General features: G+C 43.3%; 1 protein-coding gene across 2 annotated transcripts in view; it reads right to left on the bottom strand.

Moving 5' to 3' along the window:
* Nucleotides 1-949: 949 nt before the first annotated feature.
* LOC134854264 (uncharacterized) overlaps nt 950-25,470 on the bottom strand; it is a 338,235-nt gene continuing 313,714 nt past the window's right edge. For both annotated transcript variants that reach the window (XM_063870457.1, XM_063870458.1), the window contains exons 2-4: nt 5,332-5,692; nt 1,841-1,994; nt 950-1,282 (exon numbers count right to left, since the gene is read on the bottom strand). In XM_063870457.1, coding sequence (XP_063726527.1) covers nt 1,079-1,282; nt 1,841-1,994; nt 5,332-5,684 — 711 coding nt within the window. In that variant the 5' untranslated portion in view covers nt 5,685-5,692 and the 3' untranslated portion in view covers nt 950-1,078. The remainder of the gene's footprint in view (nt 1,283-1,840; nt 1,995-5,331; nt 5,693-25,470) is intronic.

Genomic DNA, 25,470 nt, shown 5'->3' with positions numbered 1-25,470 from the left:
TATATAAGAAACTGAATTGTATTGAACAATTGAAAACTTAACCTGTCGAGCCAGTGAAGCCCGCATTCAAATTAATATGAAAAAACGAATTGTATTGAACAATTGAAAATTTAACCTGTCGAGCCAGTGAAGGCCGCATTTAAATATATACAAAAAACTGAATTGTATTGAACAATTGAAAACTTAACCTGTCGAGCCAGTGAAGCCTGCATTTAAATATATATAAAAAACTGAATTGTATTGAACAATTGAAATCTTGACCTGTCGAGTCAGTGAAGCCCGCATTTAAATATATATAAAAAACTGAATTGTATTGAACAATTGAAAACTTAACCTGTCGAGCCAGTGAAGCCCGCATTTAAATATATATAAAAAACTGAATTGTATTGAACAATTGAAAACTTGACCTGTCGAGCCAGTGAAGCCCGCATTTAAATATTTGAAAAATTCTGTAAGACAAACTAACCGAAAAGCAACTATTGTTCCGATTTGATAACCTTGCTAATCGCAAACGTGTTATTTTTTGAAAACCGTAATTACAGAAGAAACATTGCTAAAACAAACGCACTTAACGATACGTGAAAATCAAAGGAGCAATTTAAGATACATTACCGTTTCCAAAGGGGTAAGACAAAGGTATTTATGGACCCATTAAAGTAAAACAAAATCACATTTCACTAAAACTTGAGGGCAACCAAAAGAAACTGGAACCCAAGTGGTATACTAACAAAAAAATTAAAAACCAAATATTTTCGGCAAAAAACAAGGTTTTCAAGATCGACAATTCTTGATGACACAAGACAAATCCGAATTTTCAAGATCCAAACCCTTGAATTGAAATTGCATGACAACCTCAACTTGACTACAAATCAATGTTTGTATTAAAAAACCATCTATATCTATGTCTCCGGTAAAAAACTGCTTTGAGACGGTGACTTAAAAAAAAATATGCACCGAATTGTTTTAATCTATTCAGTCATTACAAGTACATTAAATTGTCAATAGTTTTTTAAATTCGTCACTGACAATGACTAAATGTTTAGTCAGTTCTTCTTGTTTACTAATTGCTCATCTTCGTTCAGGTGCTTCCAGTTCCAGCTGTCTTTTTCAGTTTTCCGTTGTACGTGAAGTTTTTAGGCAATGGGAAAGGATTGATGGGGTACTCTTTGTTCACGGACTCCGAAGGGTGCACTTTTTCGTACATTGCACCCGTGATTTCAATTGTGTACGGAGGATACACCTGGGTGCCGTCTCTCTCACGCATCAGTCTGTGTTTCTGCTTCTGAAATAATCACACTTATTCTGGTCAAAATCAGTCGCAGAGAGACTTTTAGGGGAGACAATTAAACAATCTACCCTTCAACCCCCCCCCCCCCTTCCCAATTGATTTAGGGGAGATAGTTCACTTGGTTCTTATTTGCCTTTCGTTTGTTGGGGGGGGGGGGGGGGGTCGGATAGTTCACATGTGCTACTTTAGAAAGCCCCACAGCGTCCATCTGTACTTGTCACTAAGCAGATTTTCAAGCGGCTTCAAAAAATTATGATCTGATGTAGTTTTGAACTCCCAAAAAAATGAATAAAAACAGACGCGGTGAATAATTAAAAAGCGACCAGTTTTGCTCAACACCGAGTAAACAACTTTCAAACAATTCATTGCAGCAAGAATGACTTTTTGAAGCAATGCAAAAATAAAATGTGAATTTCTTTGTTAAATTGAATGACTATAATTTTTCAAAGCACTCTGGATAGCAATAATTGCAGTTGTTGTAACAGTTTTAAAAGCTAATCAAGGGTTTCGAGAATTAGTTTTTGGTCGCAACAATTGTCTCGTGCACCCTACCTGCAAAACGGAGATTGCATTGGAACTGAATGACAGATCTCCGTACTTGATGTCGAACAGGTCCATGGCAGTGTATGCACGTCTCTTGTATTCCTCACACCTTTCCAACCGAGAGTCGTGTCCCGTCTCAGCCATGCACCGATCGTAACGGGTTCTAAATAAACACAGTCACTGTCCTTATAGAACAACAACAACATTGTTCGTCACAAAAACCACTGCGCATATTATGAAAAAGCATCAAAATTCCAACTTATTGTGAAAAACATGGCCAAACAGAAAAGATTTTTAACTTATAACACGCGGAGCTTCGCACCACTTGCCATAGAATACAAACATAGAATACAAAAAACAAAAATTCGAAAAACGCTGAAAAAGTTCAAGGAACCAGGAATCACTTGGTTATTATTTGCCTTTCCCCAACTTTAAGGTTTATGGAGCAGTAATAACGTAAAAAATTAAATTAAATGTAAATTAAAGTAAATGAAAGGAAATTTTTTTTCTAAAATTTGGATTTTTCTTTGAAAATCATCACCCCACACGCCATATAAAGTAAAAAAGAACAGATTTAGCTCCTTGTAACAAATCAATTATGGCAAATAAAGCTTCTTTCAACCAATTTGGAACGATTTTAAGACGGATTAACTCTCCGCTTACACGTTAATAGTGCGAAATATATCGCAATTTAATTGTCCTAAGTTGGCCAAAATGGTAATCAAAAAGCCAAAAAAAGTTTACAAAAAAAAGATCACAGGTGAAATATCTTTTCAAATTTGAGCTCAGGACAACAATACTTCTTGAATGATATAAAAAAATTCCGCCAAAAATGGCCAGTTAAAATGTCGAAATTTGTCAGAAGAAAAAAAACCCAACCTGAGCACAAATATTCCGTTACTTTCGTATCGAAAGTCCGAACAATAAGCGATGAGAGCAAAACTTTTTGAGAAATTGGAATTTTTCCAAGAGCGTAACATATATCTTACAAAAACATACATATACATATCTTCTGTATTGGCGGCCAATCACAATAGTATAGTTTTACACTAACAAATATTGACCTCGGAAAAACTCACATTTTTGATGATTTGACCGTTTTTTGAATCTTTTGCATATATCTTGTAATATATTCAAAAAACAGTAAAAACATCAAAAATTTGACTTTTCCGATGCCGATAACTTCAATTAAAAAAAAATTGAGTGCCAGCTAAAACAGGGCAGCTTTCCAAAACACTTCCTATTCATTGAAACCAAAATCTCAGATTTGAGAGGGCATTTTTTGGGAAAATCAAAACATCAAAAAAATAATTCAAATATTCCCGACTTTCTCGAAGACTGTAGAGAGAGGGGTAAGGTAAAAAGAGACGGCTTTTTCCTTTCCCACCCACCTCACATGAGCATCAATTTTATGGTGTAACGAGTGGTCATATAAGGTTGATTATGAAGACTAAACATGTTTGCCATGGCCTAATTAGTCTGCATGTCATTTTTCACGACAATCGGACAATTAGAACAGTTATTTTAAAAATAAAATTTTGCAGATAAAATTTTGGGTAGGAAAAAGAGCCAAAGAGACTAGGCGAGAATACAGGCACATAGATGAGTCAGCTGTTTTTCAATGATATCCTTTTTCTGAAAATCGGCAGAATGGTTTTTGTTTTAAAACTGGAACTTGTGCAAAGAGTGAAAAAGTTTCCAAAGCGACTCAAAAAATATATTAAATGGAAAAACGCAATTCCATACATTTTCATAAACCTGTTTTTTTAAACAAGAAATCTAGTCAAACATGCCAAGCAAGACAATTCAGTTTTAAATTAGCAACAGGGTAGAACGTACGAAGCGGAAACAAAACCATCTTTAGCTTAAACCAATTGCGTCGAAACAAAGAAACTACAATGAAACTTCCCCTAAAAAAACTTCCCTTTAAAACTACAATTAACAACACCTGCAACTGCTATAATACTTGGTAAAAGCACAATAAAATCCGTGACGTGGCAACTAAGCAAAAACTTGAGCAGATAAACGTACATCCAACAAATGATGTTTAACCCGAGAAAAATTATCAATTGCAAACTTACTGAAAAAAACAAGGTTTAAGTGCTTGAAATTGACACTATATCTCAGCGTCATCAAGCAAAATTTTCTGTGAACTTTCGTTTTTATTAGAGCAACCCCGAATGCGTGCAAAAGCTTGAAAAGAGTGGGCAAAAAAGGCAGCGTTGGTCAGCAGCAAACAATTGTCTTTGTCTCTTCTACTTAAAAAGGGCAGCCTCAACATTCCATTGGCCAAAAAAACTATGCATGGTCGAAAATAAGCATAAAACATATGCCAATGATCCATCAACGACAGCAACAACCAAAAAAAATTAAACAAACTTTTGATGCCGGGTTAAGCAGCTTTAGTCCAATTATCTTCGCCTAAATTCACAGCCACGAAACTAATGTAGCGACTAGCTAAGCTAGAAACATCATGAAATTTACCCAGAGACAATCAACTATATTAAAACCAAAATCAGCTTTGCACTCCACGGCGTTGCTATTTTCCACATCAGGGCGCAAATACCTCGAAACAATTGATTTTATCGACCAACCATTCAAAAAGTACCATAGAGGAAGGACGTGTAAGGTCAGATGATGTTTCAACTTGATGATGATGCATTAAATGTTTAGCTATTTAAGTTTCCCACGACTTAATATTAACATTCTAAAGCGTTTTGATGCATAAATAATGCTGGTATGGCCTTATATATCTTTTTGACTGATCGCAACTACGCAGGAGGACCGCTAGTTTAGTTTACTTTTGGTTAGATGACCGAGGATATTAAACCCTTTAACCCCAAGAAGCAACCGTCCCAGACCTCTGAACAACCCCATTGTCACTAATGACTCCATTCTCGAACTCATTCTTACCTCAATTCCGCGGCCACCTATCATCGCCAGACTTCTTGATAATTCCAGACTTTTGAACATTCCATGCCATTTGAAATGGCATTTTATAGTCTTTTGGTAATTTACCATTTTTGATTTTAACCAAAGCACTTTCAAGAACATTTTTATACAAGTCCCTCTCAAGACAGCAGAAATGAGTACTTGGACAACCAATTGCAGTTTAGGAAAAAACTTGTGCCCCCTGTGCTTTTTTTTCGTTTTCGCTACCCCCACCATCCAGTTTTTTAGCTAATTAGCTTTGAAATTTGACATTCGTAAAATACAAGAGCAAGCAAATTTAGTTCGCTCTTTGGCGAACAATTAACAATTGAAATTAGGTTTTTTCTTCTCCTTCGAGCAAGGTTCATTCTTCGAGCGACAGTTTAACCTTTTTGTGCTATTTCGACTAGCATATCTGTTAAAACTAATTCTCTGAATTCTATTTTGACATCATTTAATATAGGCAAACGTGTTTAAACAATACAACTATCAGGCGAACTTATTTGATCGTATTCTCTCTCTCTCACTGATTACTTATCCTTTGGTCATTAAAATTTATGGTTTGTTACTTCATGACGTGAACAATTTCTTCATCTACAATTCTGTCTCTGAGCATCTGCTGATTTGCTTCATATAGGCATGGCAAATCATTCGTCTCGCATTGGTCTGCTCGTTTGACTCTGGGGAACTCAGCGTGATATCTAACAGGTGTTCCATGCTTAGCACGCCAATTGTTCATAAGACGTTGTTGATGCGGCCAAAACATATGTGCTGGGGTTTCAACCAGTAAAAAATTCGACATCGCGTACGCGTATCGGAAATAAGATCCATCATTCCACAGCTCATTCAAATATTTATAACGAGCAGCTACATTCTCTTCGATAGCCTTGTGATCTTTATTGAAAGGATTTGCCCTACTCATTATGATCTGAAAATTGTGATGTTTGCGGACAAATTTCCTAGTTTTGAAAATGACTTAAATTTTTCATTGGATTGTCTACCCAACCTAAAAACTTATGAAGTTCCAAAAAAATATTTGTTACATTCGACCAGAATGGAAAAAATTCAATCTCTGCAGTTTAGTCATTTAAGCAGCGAGCCTTCCGAGTTAGTGATTTTGAAGGATTAAGAACGTTATTCGAACGATTGAACAAAACGTGAAGGTTGAAGGATTCGGAAATTGCTAAATTTTAAATTTTCGAAGTGATTACGTAACATTTCTGAGAAACGTCAGAAACGGCCATTTTGGCAGAAAAGCTGAAAAGCAACAGAACAACATTAGCTGCGATTGCGAGAAGAACGGAAATAGTGATAAAAAAACGACAACAAATCACGGAGCTGATAGAGAACGTTCCGAGTTGCAACTATTGTGTCGCTACAATAGTTGCAAGGCCGTTGCGAACAACGGTGAAGGGTGGAAGACAGCCTTCCGGATTACGGAGAAGTCAAGTTTAACGTGCTTGATTCAGTGGATTCAAGAATCCGGAAGGGTTTCGAGACTGAAACTTTTATCCTATTATATGAACTTTTAGCTTCCTGTCATGTCCTGATTTGAATTTAATTAACAACATGATTAATTTTGATAAGGATGAGAAGCTAGGAGATGGGGGAAAGGGTTGATACATCTTCGATGGAGATGATGATTTTTATCTACTGAACAAAAACAATAGTAATATAATAAATAGTAGTAGCCCTGTTTTTAGGAGTGAACTCGTGGTCTGGGGATACTGAGACCCAGCCATCAGCTCACTATTTCTGCATGTAATCTAGTTAATTTGAATGTTTTGACTGAAGCCGAAAGCAGTAACGTTTTTTGTCGACCCGATGTTAGAAAAGAACACCGAAAAGTACTGGCTTGGTAGAGACGGTGAAAAGCATAAAAAGCTCTGTTTAGACGTTAGCCAGTCGTCTTAGGACTTAGTTTTATTTTCCGTCGATATGTATCTTCCGGGCGAATGTTACATAGATGTTTTTATGACGCTCCTGGGTGTTATTCTTTTTTAACATCATGACCGGCAGAACCGTTAACGAGCACTCCGCGCCGAGCGGATGCTCACATTAACGCCCTTAATAGGCCTAAACCGCCGGGGCGGAGGGTTAGTTCGGAACGCGGAAGCCTTCCGGATTACCGAGAATAGCTTTTTAACCTAGTTAAGACCGAAAACTCACGAATCAGGAAGGGTGGGAGATCGGCCATTCCCTCGTTCCCTGAGAGGTTTGTGACCAAAAACACTTAAAAATATATAAAACACTAAACAAAAAGTAGTATAGTACCCAAGAAAAACAAAAAACATAAAAAATAACCGAAAAAACCAAAAACAGTAAAAAAGTAAAAAATCAGTAGAAATCATCCCCCCAGACAAGATGTGATCCGACCCTCCCGTTTGTTGTTGATAGATATATTGTTGTTACAGGCATTTATACCAGTCAGGATTGTTACGATCAGTTTTGTAGCACGTTTGTGAGGCTTGTACTGTAGGGTTATTTGAGCATTTAAGCACGTTAATGATAAATTGCGCTCAATCCGGAAGGGTCAGCTGATTTGCGCTCAATTCGGAAGGGTCTTGGGAGAAGACTGATCCGGCAAGCAGTACAAGGAGCAACAAGAAGGGGCTCAACGACAACAACAATCGACTGTTGGATATCGTTAACAAGTTTTGTATCCCTTTTGGTACAAAAATTAAGATAGTAATCCGTGGGGGGCTCGACAGTGCTGCACTGTAGTGACCCTTCACCGAACTGCGAATACCCGAGTTAAGCACCTTAATTCGGATATTAAACAAACCTGGAGGGGTATAGTATTACCAAGATTATTACTTATATAGCCTATATTAATACTCTTATACCGTTTTTCAGTGAAAAACACAGAAAGCAGACCGGTTTTAGGGTCAAAATAGCGATATTTTGATCCCCCCACAAGTCGCGATTTTTGAGATATCGATATTTTTTGAAACGGAAAAAAGCGCTAAAGTAGTGTGTTACATCGTAACTGTACTACCATAATAGATAGAACCGGTTAAGTTTAGTTCGAAAGTGGTTGGAACTATTTTGGAACCAAAAACCAAAATTTCGTGATTTTTGAGAAAACAAAACACTATAAATTCAGAAAATTTTTTGAAATTTTTGAGTTAGAACAGTAAAAACAGTTGTTAGGACAACGTTCACTAGTGAATCGACAGGTTTTAAAACACGCTACTCGAAAGCCTTCCGGGTTACAGAGAAATCGAACTTAACGTGTTTGATTTGGTGGATTCATCAATCCGGAGGGGTACAGGTAGCATATTTTATCGCGAAGTTTTTCAACAAAAGCGTTTTAGATCGGGTCTTTTGCATTGAACTAGAAGAGTATAGGCCTTCTGAGCTCTGATCAATAATTTTTAGGTCGAAAAGACCAGATTTGCGGAAAAAGTTAGGCGGAACCTATAAGAGAGAAAATTTTTGAGTTTAGAAAAAAGACGTTTTGGTTAATAACTTTTGAACTACTGGGCATGTCGAGTTGATCTTGGTACCAATAGATCAAAAATTAGCTGAGCTTTCTGATAGGGACAAAAGTTTTTCAAAAAAGTAAGCGTGGGGTCTTAAAGTTGCTAATTCGGAGGGGTCCAAATCCGGATGGGTCTTATATCAACTAACTCAGAGGGGTCCCAATCCGGAGGGGTCTAAATTTTGTTAGTCCGGAAGGGTCCTATTTGTGCCAATCCGGAGGGGTATTATTTTATTAGAGGACTTCTTAGGTAGACGGAAAAAAGACTAAAGTGAGAGGTATTAGGTTATTAGCACACAGGCTAGGAATCAGTGACTGCACTGGTAACTTGCCTTTCAATAAGAACCAGACCAAAACAAAACAGGTCCGAATTCGGATATTCGCGACACTAAGTCTAAACTAAAAAGAGCGAAATTCATTGGTGTGGATCGTAACACAATACGTTTTTGTGAAAGCGAGCAGGAAAAGCTTTTTCTTTAAAAGACAAGTTCGACTATTGTACTGCGACCGACTAAAAGTACATTACACATACGTTTTTTTTTTCATAGAGGTATTCATATTCTGTCATTATATATATATTTTTTATTTTGTTCTTGATTTTAAATCTACATAAACTGTGCTTGATTGGGTAGTGAATACACTATCTTTTAAATTGACTGATAACATCATATTGTGCTAGTTTTCAAATCTTACGACCGATAATCGGTTAGTGTGAATAAATTTTATACAAACTGTACTCTGATAACATACAGGGATTCGTGGTCACTATTTAATAGAATCTTGTGAAAATTATTGTGTTGTGTCAATTGTTATTGGTACACAGAACTATAAGGTCACTAGCAATCGAATTAAGTGTATAGGCATTAAGAAGTGACAAATAGAGAATGAGTCTAGACAAGTCAAGGATACCAAAACGAGGTAATAGCTCTAGGAAATTCATACCTGAGGAGCAAAGAAAAAAGATGACCGATCTTTTTGTGGATTGGATCAAACATGCCCGGACCGACAAAGGGGAGACGGTTTCGGGCAGAATGGTTGAAACGAGAAGTCAGAAGACCTCAGAAGAGCGAAAAGAACTGTTAGAAGTGGAGGTCAATACAGACCATGCCATGAACGACAACCAGGAAGTACATGGACTGGAAGGGAGAGGCAGAAGGCTGGCGAGTGAATCTACTCCGGTAGAACAAGGCCATGATTTTGCCACTTCCACCGGGACATTGGATCGAGAGGAGATGTCGGAACTGTCCGACATCTCAACTGAAATAGCGGCAACTAGGAGATCTCCGACAAACAACACTATGATGGCATGCGGGACTGAGAAACAAACAACGTCATCATCGTTCTCAGAAAGAATGAGGAACACCTCAGGAAACATCTTTCCATTCACCATGGGAGGAGGCGCAGGAAATGAAGGTGAATCCCAGGAGGAGGAGGACGAAGAGGAGCAAGGGGACTTGAGGCAGGAGAATGAGGCATACGTCGGAAGAGAGAGTTGAACCATGGACAAATTTGGTGTGGTGAGAACGATAAGCAAAGAGGCAAACACACCGGGCCAGTCAAGAGACTTCGCGATTATGACAAATTCAGAGCTGCAAGCTGGGGAGAGTAGAAATAGAGAGCTAGGCAACGCATTGGCGGATAATGAGGTAGATAATGAAAAGACGTCGAGGCAGAGAGTCAAGGCCCGAATCTCGACCAGCACGAAGCTACCTGGGACCGACAGGGTTACACCACCACAACGGGGCAGCACTAGAGGAAGCCTTAAACAAAATAGTGGACAGTTTAGGAGAACAAAATGAACAGATGTCCATAAGAATGAGTGAACTAGAAAGAGCAGTTCATATTGAAAGAGAAAGTCTGCGGGAAGAAATAAACCGCAATAGACAAGAAGTTGGCAGGAGCGAAAAACGCTTGAAAGAAAGAACGGACGAGCATATGGCGAAGAACTTGTCGCGAATGACAAGAGAGGCGGAACAGCAAGAGTTACGCTTAAGAGACGACATGGAGAAGTTAAGAATTCAGCAAGAGCAGTCTCTTGGGTTTCTTGACACAAAGATAGACGCGATGATGGAGATGCGAACTCAGGCTATCATGGATAGGTTGGACGGGCTACTAAGCAGCAAGAGTGGACCAAAAGAAGGTGAACTTCAATGAACATCAAAAGAGGAAATCGTATGGATCCACTAGAGGCAGGGGCAGTTCATCAGGCTATGCCACAAGGGGTAATGGAACATGGGGCCCGATCAGTAGAACAAGTTCAACGGGGAACAGACAGACCTCTAACGAACGACCAACGCAAGGCACACATGCGACTGGGAGAAGTGATTCCGGCAACAGGGGGCATGCAAGCCCGAGGAGGAGTCATGTGGGCCAAGCGGGAAACACTCACGGCCATTCGGATTGCAGGGATGCACCGCATACAGAGCCTTTGACGAGGTGTGAGGACACTCAGGCGGGACACTCAAGGGATGCTACGGCAATGGCCACAGCATTTGAACCCCTAAACAGGTCTTTGGAGACATTCCTTACAAGGTTATCCAGAACCAATGAGAGTCTTTAAGTCCCGAAGAGTCTTTAAGAAACCAAGATGCTATAAAGATGAATCTGATGGCTGTATTGATACCTGGATAGAGGTAATGAAGCTGCATTTCGAGGAAGAGGACTTGTCGGAGAGACAGGAATGCAGTGCGCTCACCAGCAACTCGGAAGGGACAGCCATGAACTTTGTCATGGCCAAGAAGCAATATCAGCGTGACACTGCTGAGAAAATCTTCGAAATCTTGTTAAATCGTTTCGGATCAGGGGTGCGGGGGCACCAGGCGATGATGCGCTTCGAGAAACGGAGGCAACGAGAAGATGAAACGATAGACAAGTTTCTCGATGATTTGGAAATGCTGAGAAGACGCAGCCAACCGGATGAGTCAAACCGAAGGATGAACCTGGCCGTAGCCTCAAAATTCATCGATGGTGTGAAGAATTATGAACTTCGTACGATGCTAGCAACGCATTACACACCACTATCAACCAATGCGCCAACACCGGAGGAAATGAGGCTCAAGTCAAAAGAGTATCTTTTGTTGAAACCTCCTTCGAGATCTGGATACTACAAGAACAATTATGGCAATTTTAACAACGGACCAGCAAACCAAGGGAACAATTGGTACAAACCGAGGGATGATATGGACAAGAGACGCTCTTGTGCCAATTGCAGTTCAATGGACCATCATGTGTCAGCATGCCCAGCTTACAAACAAGGCATGAAAGCTATAGGCTTTAGCCTCGAGGACGAAGATGCGTCAGAATTGGACCATGAGGATTTCATGAGAGGAGTAATTGCAAAATTCGGCCCGAGGTGTTTCTTTTGCAACTTGGAAGGTCATTTTAAATCAGATTGTCCGCAATTATGGGATGCAGTGGCAGACATCAAGCATCCAAGACACGAGGAAGCTTTGTCAGGAGTGAAAGCCAGCAAGGCTCGGCTTTTGAGTGAAGTGGAGGCACGCAGAAAAGATAAACCTCAAGAGCTGGCAAGAAAATGCAAGCGGTAACAGAGAAGACACGTGAACCGGAACCAGCAACTGCGGCTGATGACTTCAAGATCGGTTATAGGGCAGCCGCGAGGGATGCTCTAAATAGAGTGCAGCAGGAACTGGTGACGAAAGAGATCGAGCAAAAAGTGAAACTTGAACCGGAAAATGAGAAACTTCAGGAGCAACTGAATACCTTCGAAGCAACGGAGTTCGAAGAAACGAAAGCACCAAGCAGTTTGAGCATGAAACTTAATGTGATCTCCGGTCAGAGGTTCGGCATGGTGCCGCAAGGAAGCAAGATACAGTCGATAATCTCAGTGGCTGGACACCAGGTAATAAGAAATCTGAGTGAACCATCCGAGTTCAATTTGATGCATTTGGACACATATGCATATTATCTGAGGCAGTTGGAACCACGCACCGAGTCGAGAGCTGTGCGAGCACTACTAACGACGGGTGGCCCTCGCATGAAGAAACTTCATGGACGCTACCTAGAGGTCTATGGGCCGTATCGAGTAATGCTGAACGTGGATGGAATCAGTATCTACACCAGGACTTATGTAACAACAGATGATGACCAAATGGGGCAGATCTATTTGGGTGAGGAGGAACTCAAAGTCCGCAGGATAGGCCATGACGCCATGATGGAACAAGACGCAGTACACATTGGGTATGAAGCAGATGTGACCGCACATCTGCTCGACACTAAAGGAACAAAAATCGGAGTCACAGGGCTTCTGGACACAGGAGCGGTAGTGAGTGTGATGCCGATAAAAACTTGGGAAAGAATGGGCTTCACGCGGGAAGTTCTAATTCCAACGAATCTCCGACTGGCCGTAGCCAATCGAGGAGCTCTCTACGTAGCCGGAAGAACACCAATAACGGTCCTCCACTTGGGAGGACGGGATCTTTGGATGAGCTTCCTGGTGGTAGAGAATCTGGACGACGCCGACCAATTCATCTTGGGCAGAGATTTTGTCAGGAATTTTGACGTGATGATTGACTTGAACAACGGTCTGTTACGGATTAGAAACCCGGACCGAAAGTATGTTAAGAGACCAATTAATAGGATAATAGCAGACGAAAACAAGGTACCAATTTTTTTGGATAGAAAAGTAAAATTACAACCAGGAGAAGCCGTGGTAGCAATTTTTAGAATGAGAAATTTGAATTCGTTAAGTGATAGTAAACAGGTTTGCTTAGTACCGAATCCAAATAGTCAGAAATCGGTGATTTTAGGCCGGAGCTTCTCGGTAACGCGAAACGGACTGTGTGTCAGTGTGTTGTTGAACACACTGGACACCACGGTTTCAATCCAGCGTGGAAAGAAGCTTGGCTACGCTTTGCCGATGAGGACCGACTATGAGGAGACACAAAACTTGAAGAAATATAGTGTGAAAGACTGTCCTTATCCTGCCAAAAAAGATAAAATTTTAAAGAGGATTAATGAATTAAAATCTATTCATAAATTGTTTTCAATGAAATCCGAAACGGACGACGGCTTATCAAGCTGCTCGAATTTTCTGGATCGCCCCTCGTCATATGAACTAGAATCTGACAAACCGGTTTTGCCAGAGATAGAACATTTAAAAGGGAAAATAGGTGAGGGAGAATTCGAAAAATTGCGGGACCTCCTAAATCGGAACGCAGATGTATTTTCAAAACATAAGGCGGATATCGGTTGCTGTAGTTTCGTCGAACACGAAATCGAACTAGAAGAGGGCGCCGTTCCCCATCGGGAAGGCGCAAGGCGAATGACGCCACACAAATCGGAAGCGTGCCGAGCGGAAATAGAAATGTTGCTTGAATACGACATGATAGAACCCTCTAAATCGCCATGGGCTTGCGGGGTAGTAATGGCGAAAAAGAAAGGGGGGCAGCTTAGATTTTGTTGCGACTTTCTTTACTTGAACGCGTTAACGATAAAAGATGCGTACCCGAAACCGTGAATAGACGAGAGCCTATCTAAGCTTGGTGATGCCAAGTTCTTCACCACATTGGACTTAGGTTCTGCCTTCTGGCAGGTCCCTCAGCGGAAGAAGGACAGAGAGAAAACCGGATTCGCGTGCGAATTGGGATTGTACCAGTGGAAGAGGATGCCCTTCGGCTTGTGCAATGCAACGGCCACTTTTCAAAGACTGATGGCTCAGGCTTTGACGAGAGTGACCAAGAAGTACGGGAATCTCGTGACGTGTTTTGTGGATGACGTAGTCATAGCGACACCGACCCTGGAAGACCACATTGATAGGCTCGATGAGGTCTTTGGATGCATGAAAAGAGCATGATTGAAGTGCAAACCATCGAAATGTGAAATCCTTAGGGATTCGATAAAACACCTGGGAAGATTGGTGGATAGGCATGGTGTGAGGCCGGACCCGGAAGCAGTGGAAGCAGTGTTGACATGGAAAGCCCCCAGAACGGACACACAGCTCCTGAGCTTCCTAGGGTTTGCCAATTACTACCGAGAATTCATAAAAGGATATGCGGACAAGGTGTATCCGATGCAGAAGCTGATGCGCAACAAGGGGAAAAAGTTCGAATGGAACGATGAGGCACAGGTTGCTTTCGAGAACATAAAGCGGGAACTGTGCGAAGCGCCAGTGCTGGGCATGCCTACAAAAAAGGGCATGTATGTTGTCGACACAGACGCATCGGTGGTGGCCATCTCAGGAATCTTGCATCAAGAACAAGAATGGAACGGAAGAACAGTTCTCCGTCCCATTGCATACGGCAGCAAGGTCTTGAGTGACACAGAGATGAAATATGGCGCACCAAAAGCAGAAATGTTTGCAGTAGTCACCTTCGTGGAGAAGTACAGCGCATACTTGGGGAGCGCTCCCTTCAAGTTACGCGTGGACAACAGAGCGTTATCCTGGTTGAAGACCTACTCGATGGATCAGAGTTATTTTGGTAGATGGATAGTAAGATTGGATGGCTACCATATGATAATCGAACATAGGATAAACACCAGAATGCTGACAGCCTCAGCAAGAAAACTGAGTTCTATGAAAGATTGGAGTAGAAGCAGGCCAATCAGGCGGAATTAAAGGAGGGATTCTCGTTTCTGGACAAAGAAACTTATGAAGCGCTTCCCTTAACGAGATGGTTGGATAAGTCTGGACATCCAATTCCAGGGCACACTGAGTTACCTGTAGAGAAAGCAGCCGAGATAAAGATCCTATCCAAGGAGGACCCGGTCCCCTTGGATCTGTTGCTGCGCTCGAGCCTGGTCCAGCAACAACTCTCCCGCATGAACATAAACAGCCTCTCATTAATGGATAAAACGGTGCAAGTCACACCGCAAGTGATGCGGATGCTGGGTGGATTGTTAGAAAGAGAAGTGACCAGAGATGACCCCGAGTGGACAGCAGCAGTGGCATCGCTAACAGTCAGTGAGAAGGTGAAGATCATGCCGTCCAGACGACAGCACGAAGAGAACGAGAGGGATTGTAGGACATTAGTTCAGCAACTAGTATCCTCAATACCCAAGAGATTTTAACCAGTACTTCTTACGGACAGAAAGAACAGGGGAGCAGCAAGCGAAAGAAAACCGTCACCTTTGTGGACCGGGATAAGGAGGGTGAAGAGGTAGAACAAAATCTGCTGCAAGACTATTTGTCCGGGAAGACGGATGATGAAAAGAACCAGCGATCACAAAATCAACACTCGGGACAAGAAAATTTGTCCGGGGAGTCTGAGATAGACGAGAAAATTCCTGATGAGAAACAGGACCTAGAGAACAAGATTTTGTCCCGGGAGTTCAGATGGATGCGAAGAAGGCACAGACATGATCTGGAGGAGCGTGCAGTCTCCAGCACAACCTCTTCGACGGATGACGATTCCCGAAACTCAGGAATGGACACCTATTCAGACAGGAACTCGAGTTCGGGATCCGAACTGTCAGAACTAGCGATACACACGCTACTAGTGGAAACTCGGGCAAGGGACCTGGACAGAGAGGTGTACCAGGATCCTGACAGCGATCGCTACCTTATACCAAGCGAAACAGTCTTTGACAACGCAGCGGATGACTTGGAGACAATAGCGGTATCGAAACGTTCGATAAGCCTGTTGCCGCAGAAAGAGGTAGTCAGGACTGATCTTCTGCCGTTCAAACAAGAAAAACAGCCGTTGGCGAAGATTTGGTGCGTTAAGATGGAAGAAGACACACACCAGCCCAACTAGCTGAATAGTCAGATGAGGGTCATGAAGACGTACTTAAAGGCGAGATACAGACTCTCGGACCTTCTAAGGGCGCAGAGAAATGATCGCATGACTAGCAACCTGAAAAGGTAGATCGAGAATGGTTCTCCGGATAAAGGAGACCTTGAGGAAGATAGTTATAGCATCCTGAGACAATACTTCATGCAGAAGGAAGGGAGGTTATATTTGAACAAGGACGGGATTGTGGCTTGCAAAAGAAGGGAGGAAGACAGAGTCCTATACAAGTATAACGCGATAGTGTTACCGCAACTCTATCAGACTGAACTATTATTCAAGTCACATGATCAGATGGGCCATCAGGGGATCGACAAAGTATATCAGAGGATCCTGAAGCGCTTTGAGTGGCCTGGGATGAAAAAGGCATGCGAGAAATGGGTAACAGCATGTCTGTCATGCCAACAGGTCAAGGATCCAAAGAAGTTGCGATTTCCTTTACAATCGATCGAGTCGTCTGAATTCAACGAGGTGGTGCAAATAGATCACCAAAAGATATGCATGACAGACAATGGTTATAATCAGGTGCTGGTCATGATAGATCATTTTACGAAGTATGCAGAGGCCGTGCCCTGCATAACCGCCTCGGCGGAAGAGGCATGCGACCACCTGATCAATACGATCAATACGTGGATAGCGAGACATGGTTGTCCGATGACGTTTCAATCAGATAATGGAACAGCTTTCGTAGGAGAGCGTACGAAAGAGCTTATGAGACGCTCACAGGTCGCTCAGGCTCACTCCACGACATACCACCCTCAGACGAATGGCTTAGTGGAAAGACAGAATAGGACGTTAGTGTCGATGCTGAGAGTATATTGTTCCAGGTACATGACCGATTGCGACAGATACCTTCCACAGGTTATGGGAGCATATAACAGCACGCAACATTCCACCACCGGAGTCAGTCCACACATGATGCTAACTGGACACAAAAGTCTTTACCCTTAACCTTCTTCTACCCAGAGTATGAGGGAAAGAAAACGTCCCCACAGGTCTACGTGAGGGATGTGATCAGACGCCAACAGGAGTTGAACGATTTGTGTAGACGAAATTCTCAGCAGGCACAGGCAAGGCAGAGGAAAAGATTCGACAAGAAAGCAGCTGGTGCAAAGGCTTACTCGGTGGGAGACTACGTATGGGTATTTCAGAACGTTATACCACCGAAAGGGACGAAAAAGCTCCTAAAAAAGTAGAGGGGACCTTCATGATTACAGATGTGCACCAGGCGGGACGCTTTTATAGACTGAGTACTGGCCGAGCCGCCCACTACGAGAACATCAAGCCACACAATCCATCGACAGAAGACTGGTGTATACCAGCAGACATGGAAGAAGGGGATTATCTAATGATGGATCCTGCTTGTGAGGTCAATGAAAAGGGCACCAGGGAGAAGAACGATGGAAACGAAGTCCTAGAGGAAGGTACGGATACACCGCTGGACCTGGATCCAAACGAGGAGATCGAAGCGGACGATGAAACCTTACCCTACGCAGAGGAAGATTGGCAGGATCTCGAACAGATAGAGGTTCCCAAGAACTTGGAACCGGATCTTCCGTTCACGATACAGACTCGTCAGAAGGACGGGACGAGACCAAGAAAGAAATACAATCCTTACGGTGACGGCTTTGTAGTGGATAGGATAGATCTAAAGAAGATAGTGGAGGAAGTAGTGGGTCTAGAGGAAATAACTGTGTCACAAGACATTGACATAGTCGATGACCACGACGATGAGTGGGTTGACGACTGGTCGAAACCCGAGGTAGAATTCGACGACGAGCAACAGCAGTCAGGTGAACAAGACTTGACGAACCTGCGTGTCTTAGAATGGCTGAATGAAACGACCTCGGATCCTGAGGAGACCAGCGTCACGATTCAAGACGTAGATCGTGAAAGCATGAAATACATCAAGACCGAACGAGATGATCCTTCCTGGGCTGCCCAGGAAGGACGACTACTCATTCCAGCTTCTAACCTCGACTTGATACCCGGTATGCGATCGACGGGGACGTCGATGGATTTTTTTGACCGGGGAGTGGGGGTAGGACTTACCCACACTGAAAACTTGATAATAAAAAACTTAAGAATAGCAAGAGAAACATGAGACTTAGAAGCAGAAACAGGCGAAGAGCCTAAGAAACCTGACATAGGCAGGGCAGTAACTTAGCAAATGAATATTCTAGTAACATAATACTAACAGACAGTGATTTCATACTCACAAACAGAACATGTGCGATAGCAATCACCGCAGACATGAGTTTTAGGAGAGCGCTAGCGGCAGATTTTAAGAGAGAATACAAAAACGTGGAATTCCTTTGGAAGCAAAGATCAGGGATAGGGGGCGTAACAGCCTTACCTCCGGCGGCGTCGCAGATACCGGGAAAACACTTATGCTTTTTGGTAACGAGGGCGACGGAGAAGCAGCACGTGGACCCAGAGAACCTAGTCTTGTCCTTGACGAGGCTGAGGGACTTCCTTGTGGAAATGGACGTGAAGGAGTTCTCGCTTCCAGTGTACGATCCAAACAGAGGAAGACTGCATCCTCTTGAATTGTACGCGCTTGTACACGTGATATTCTCTGATACGAACATACAAGTATATCTACCTAAGAAATATTTTTTAAGTATAGGCTGAGTGATGTGCGAGAGAGTGTTAGGCCAAAGACTAAGTTGTATGTAATATGTGTTATGTTATGTGTTAGGTTATTAAGATCATGGATAAGTAGGGGTTAGTGACCATGAACAACTAAATGACGATCTTAGGAATAGATCCAAAGTTTGGACTGTCCAATCTTAGGTCGAATTCTAAAATTTTAGAGACCAATTGATTTTAATATATTTAAGGATGAATATCTTTTTATCTGAACTATTTTTAAGCAAATTTTAACGATATATGTTAAGGTGAAACTGACAAGTGTGATATTTGTGACTTCTTTTCTAGATCCTGATCGATCATTTATTTACTCACTTGAGTCAAAACCTTGGAATCGAATCGAATCAAATCAAATCCGAAGAATAGAATGGATAACTTCAACTTGGATGAATTGATGGACCTGGCAGAGGCATATGTAGGACCGATGATAGATGCGATCTATCGTCGGCTGATCGAACGAGACTTTGCTCTGGAGGACCCAGAGGTAGCCATGTTGCTGACCGCCCTGATCAACATCTTGGGGCACGACAACCGTGGGGACCGCCCCACGGAAGTCCTGTTGATGGCAGCATATGGAGAAAGGGGAGTACTAGACCGCCCGAACATGAGAGTGATGAGGTGGAGAAACGGGGCTCTCTCAGGGAGTGACTTGGCGAATGAGCCTGGATTGGGAAGTTCTAGGACCTACCAACCAGGTGAGATGCCTATGCCCTCCAAGCCCAAACCTGGGCTGACGAGAATGCATCAGGAGATGAACAGCGAGCCGGCCTCGTCTGGTTCACCAATGAGAGCAGCTGTGCCACTAAAAAGGGCCAAAGTAGGACAGAAGGTTCAGACGAACCAAACCATGCAAGATCTGGATGAGATGAACGATGAACTGAAAAGTACGAAGAAGGAGCTGGACGAGATGACCAAAAGTATGCTCCAGATGGAGGAAGATCGAGACATGTGGAGAAAATTGTTTGAAGACTGCAACAAAAAGCAGGGTCAAGAGATTGAGCGCTTGAGGCAGGACTACAAAGAGCGATCGGAACAGATGGCGTTGACAACATCCGTGGAGAAAGTGATACCTGCAAGGAATGTTCCTCGTGGGCAGTATCCGATGGAGCTCTTGACGCCTCGAGAAATGAGTCAAACAACGGAGACACAGCTCCCAGCAGAGACAAATCGAGTAACAATCCCGGATCCTAGTGACACCTTGGGTGACCCCGTCGTGGAACAGACAGTGAGGAAGCTGATAAAGACAGCTGGACGACTGGTCGCTAACAAGAGTGCGCCAGGTTCCGGGATGACTGCACCCTATGGAACGATTGACGACACGGGCAGCTCGAGGGCCCCAGAGAGAAGAATACGGAAGATGCCAGCGAAGAAAGTGTCCCGCATAATAGACGTGCAAAAGAATAATCAATTGAAATAAAATTTCACGGGAGTTCCGGAGACAGATCCGAGAGCTTGCTTCAATCGAGCGACTTGGAGCCCGGCAGTAAACCTGCATCAACCACCACTCGGGACATCTCATCTGATACTGGGAGACAGCTTGGTCAGAGCGCTGTCGAATTTGAGGACCTCGTGGGTCACCACGGTGATGGCCTTTGGAGGCACGACGATAGCCCAGTTATATCGAATGGTGGAATTGATGAATCCAGGGAGGATCCCCAATGTGATGATCTTAGTTGGGACGAATGACATCTCCAGAGGTTTAGATGAGCAGGAAGCACTATGGGAGTCAATGATGTTGTGTTTGTTTACTACTCTCTGGCAGAAATTCAATTGCGCGGTACTGACCGTTTGCACTGTGCCAATGAATACGAGAAGCCTGACAGCATCAGGAAGAAGGCACAACGAGGGAGTCGTCAGGTGTAATAACATCTTGAGGAACCTCGTAAGTCGAAACGCTGGAAGAAATGATCCTCATGGACATCGAACATGAGTTGAGAGCTATGGATCAGGCCAGACTGACCACGGACGGCATCCACTTCGACAGTATCGAAGGACAAGCTTGGTTGAATCGAGTCTTCCAAGAGCGGTTGGACGAGCTGGAAGCAGAACTCTTTGACACAGGAGTGCTGAAGGAAGAAGGAACAGTGAGTGACGCGGTGATTACCACCTTTGTGCCTCCTAGCTTGGAAACACGCTTGGGTACGGTCCCCGCCGTCACGAACTACAGGCAACAAAGCTCCAGCGAACCAGGTCAAAGGACAGACGTACATGATCGATTGGGAGAAGCGCCGATGAGGAGGACCATCCATCCTAGGAGAAGAATAGGACCTGTCAACCCAATCGAAGAGACAGCCGGCACGTCTAGATCGGACACTAGATCGGACACTAGATCGGAGACGACAAGTACCAGTCGAGAGGAGAGACGTCCGGGCAGAAGCTCGTTGATGTGGTCAAGACCCATACCGTCTCCCTGGCATGTATATAAAGACGAGCTAAAGAAGCTGGATCTCCAGAGGGTAAGCTTCATCGAAGATGCAAGGAGGATGCTGAATGGAGCGACGCTATCCGTCAGCTGATTGTACTCGATAACCGGCGTAGACTGGTTGATAGCCGCTAGCATAAATTTCAGCTCCACGACGGCCTTGAGATTTGCCGACTTAGAGGGACTGCCATCTAACAACACGATGGGACCAGTGAATGCGAGACCATTGCAAGATGTGAGGCTGAATCATGATGAGGGGAATCGTGAAGAGAGACCAGGAAGATTCCTGATGACGAGAGCGCCGATTGGCAAACACGTGAAGATATTCAGGCAGGTGACGACACCCCCTGGTCATGTGAAGGAAAGAGTATACCCAAAACTAGTGAATCAAGATGGTGATGCCCAAAGATATGGCGGATTGATAGCGATTAAGAAAGATGAGACCATCTTCGCCGCCTATGACAAAGCAGAGATGAGGAAGGCCAAGATTATGGTAGTAGCGAATCCAGAGTTCGTGTACACCTCCAAGTCTTTGTTTTGGCCGGACGTCATAATGTTGGCAGCGATCGACTTGGACCTACTGCAATCGATATCTCTGGCTATAGGGGTACAAAGGCAGACGGACACGAACCCAATTACGATTGTGTTTGCTGGCATCAATGACCATCTACACAGTAGAGGTTTTCTGAGCAGACTCAGAGATCCTACAACAGCAGAGAACGCTGTATGGCCAGCGATAAAAGATATCCTTGAGTCGATGGGTGAAGTGGTGGATGCCACGAAGGAGGGGTCATTCAATAAAGTGACACTGAGAGTAGTATTCGCGTTGTCTCCGGGATATGCACATCTCCCGGATGGACTGAAATTTGTGTATGCGATTGTGGCCTTACTTTCGGAAAAAAAATATGATGTGATCATATCAGCCCCGAATCGCATGATAGAGATGGAGAACCTGAGGCCACTTAAGGCTGAACTGCCTGCAGTATGGTCAGATATCTCAAACGCGATGAGAGGACTCAAGGACTATGCGCTACACATGTTAGTGTTGGACGAGGTGCTGGTGTTGGAACTGTCCAATTTCAGTCGACAACTCAAACTGAAACCGGCGATGTCCAACGACTTATGGTTCCGAGCAATGGAAGTGGCAGGTGAAGACACAAGAAGGAAAAATTCACTAGAGACGAGAGCTCATTTGGAAGCGATGGTTCTGAGAACCAAGCCGGAAGCCAACCAGTGGCTACACCTGAACCCTAGAGTAGCGGCATTGGGTGCAGATGCTTTTGAGCAAGGCCCCGTGATGATCACAAAGATACATGCCTACTTGTTGAAGGAGGTGAACCTGGCGGAAAATGCCGGAGAAAAGACCGCTGAATTTGCGAACAGAATGTGTCAGATTACTCTGGAAACCTTCTGGACCCAGGAAGTGAAGGGACAGGAGGGCTTTGAAAGGACAGACAGCATGCTAGAAGGGTTGGGAGCCAGATGGACCGCGTCCTTCTTGGCAAAAGTTTACCCGAAAGTCTCGCACTACTTGATAAAAGAATTCCTCCAAGCAGTAGTGGAAGTATCGATAGTGGAACTAATAGCCTTGTTCGTGACATTCGGAGCAGAGAGTTTCGTGAAAGGACCGGCGATACTGCTCACCGATGGAATCCAGAACCTGCGGCTAGACGGACTTCTGACATTGATTGCAATTTCCCACGGAAACTTGGGAGGACTGATGAAACTGGCACGTTGTCCAGAGCAGATGAGAGAGAGAGAGAGAGAGAGTGAGGAACTTGGATATGAAGAAATCCACGGACTCGTGGAACAAGATATGAGACCTGAGACACACTCTTATCCAGTATCTCTTACAACAAAATCGCTTTGGAACGGGAGAAGACGAGACGATTGAAAGAGAGGAAGATGTTAGACGACATGTTGGAGGCATGCCGCTGTTAACGGATCTGAGTTTGGCTATGAGAACCAATCCCTTGGCGCTGATCAGAGGAAACACGGAGTTCGTGACAGTGATCTATGGACCAGCAGTCACGTTTGCGTTTCCTGACGTTAAGGTGGAAGCATATAGGAGGTCGGTGCTGCACCTAAACCTCATATCGGCAGTGGACGGTAGTACACTGAACTGGTGTGAGCAGCACACATTGCGGGAGTTCATGAGTTAAGATCTGTTATTTGCGAAAATATCGGAGCCAGAGATGACAGTCATCAATTTTGACGATCACTTCCGTGATCGCATGGGAGAAGTAGAAAGAGGACACATCGAGCTGTTTCCAAAGCTTTGGAATTGTAACAGTCGCCTACTTCAGTCACATATGAGGCTTAAGAAAAATAGGCCCTATAACCATTGGCTCAAGAGTCAGCGACACTATCTCTTGTGTTTTTCTACCTCAAGAACGGTCGGAGCCAATTCGGTTCGCTTGCGACATGAGACTAGAACCCGTTACAGCTTAAAGGTTACTAATAAAATATCCCCCACTCTAGAAATTAAGAACGTCCCCATACTTAGGTCTCGAAATACCCAAAATACACGAACGCCGTTAAAAACAGGGTCGGAACAATCCGTTAAGTTACTTTTTATTGGACAGTGGAACTGTGATCCATTTCAGATTAATCAACCTAAAACTCGCCTTATCTCAACATAACAATCATAAAACACACTCGAGAAAATTAAATTAGGGACTCACATGTTGATGCACTCGAATACAAGGAGTAATTAAATTGGTAAGCAACTCGAGAATTAGATAATATAACTAGATAAGTTTGATATTAATCAGTTTTGATAACAGAAGTAAGTTCTGGCTCTAGAATTGGAGTATTTGTATGAACCATTGGGACACTCAAGCTGTCCACCTTTCCATTGAAGGCTCACTCTAGTTCGTTTCAAATAGTTGTTCTCTCTTCTTTTTATTATCTCTCCTCCTATTTCGGGATAAGACAGCTCTACTCGTGTATTATTTTGTATCGGGAAATTGCGAATAGCAATTTCTTGCTGATTTCTTGAGTATTTTCCCGCAATTGTAAATTCGGTCGTTCCGATTTTTCACTTTGTGTTTTCAGTTGGTACGAGAAAACTGAGCATGACAGGCTCCATTCGAAATTTTGAAAAATAAAACTTCACTCCAAAATTACGTATTTTCGTGTCTCTCAAGGTCAAACTTCCAGATATGACCGACTGGCACATACTCCCCGGACTCAAGATCGATGTCCTCATCGCGCGCTGTCTCTGTCATTGAATCCCCAGAAGCTCGAGTGTCACTCAAGATACAGTGCCAGTGGTCATTTACAGAAGTTTGCAGCAGACTTAAGTTTATCTACCTTCCAAAATTCACAACCATATAAAATTTCCACACTATCGCTAAACAGCAACCAAAATCTGCACACACCTGCACCTATGAATTCTCGCTTTTTAAGCTGGTAATTTAAAATTTCTTTTGTCCTATTCAATCAGGAATTTGTCATGCAGCATTTTGATTTATATAATAGATCTAGCATATTAATAACAATATCTCATTTGTGAAAATTTCTTTTTCGTGAACCCAGATTTCATCCGAACTCACCCTCGAGCCCCCTCCCTCTCAAGACTCAAGACTCTAGAATTTTCCTTTTGAGCCACCGGCTCACCTCGTGTTCTTCGCCCTCGAGAAGATTCCCGATACTTTGCTATGTTTTCTGACACTGTGATCTGTTCCAACAGATCTGTTACAACACTGTGATCTGTTCTTCGCCCTCGAGAAGATTCCCGATACTTTGCTATGTTTTCTGACACTGTGATCTGTTCCAACAGTGCCTCTTCGTCATCGGAGTCAGCTGTTCATAGAATCGCATCCACTCCCTTTGCTCTTGCAATCTCTTCACTTGATTCGGTAAGCTCTTCACCTTCGACTCCCGGTTCAAACAGAAGTAAGTGTGAAGACTCATGCTTACATTCTTCGCCAGGTCCTCCTCCAGTATCGACTCCCTCGCTCTAGTGTTGTCTCTGGATACTCTACCCACTCTTTTCCACCCCGTTGTGATCGCATTTCGATGGGTCAGCAGAGGTCTCTTGAAGGCATCTGGTCCTATCTCGGCCTGGAATTGTCGATATTCCTTTCGATGTTTCCTCATGTGATCCTTCGTCACCACATATAACCAGGATGTTAACGTCGCACGAAACCAAGGAAAGAATCTCAAGCGGCTCCATATGTGTTTGACCTCCATTGGTATGGCGAATACCTTGCATGCGGTCTCGAACAACTCAAGTCTCCTGCTGTAATCTATCGCGTGAATCGACTCTGCTGTTGGCTTCTTCGATTCCCGATACTTTGCTATGTTTTCTTCCATCCATCGTAGAGCCAGCATTGTGCTCACCACCAAGATGGTCACTTTTTGTTGATGCTCGGGTAGTCCCAACGACCTGATTTCT

This window comes from Symsagittifera roscoffensis, chromosome 9, assembly GCF_963678635.1.
Source record: "Symsagittifera roscoffensis chromosome 9, txSymRosc1.1, whole genome shotgun sequence".
Classification (NCBI taxonomy): Eukaryota; Metazoa; Xenacoelomorpha; order Acoela; family Convolutidae; genus Symsagittifera; species Symsagittifera roscoffensis.
The sequence above is the reverse complement of the archived record's forward strand: the minus strand, read 5'-3'. Positions and strand labels throughout refer to the sequence as shown.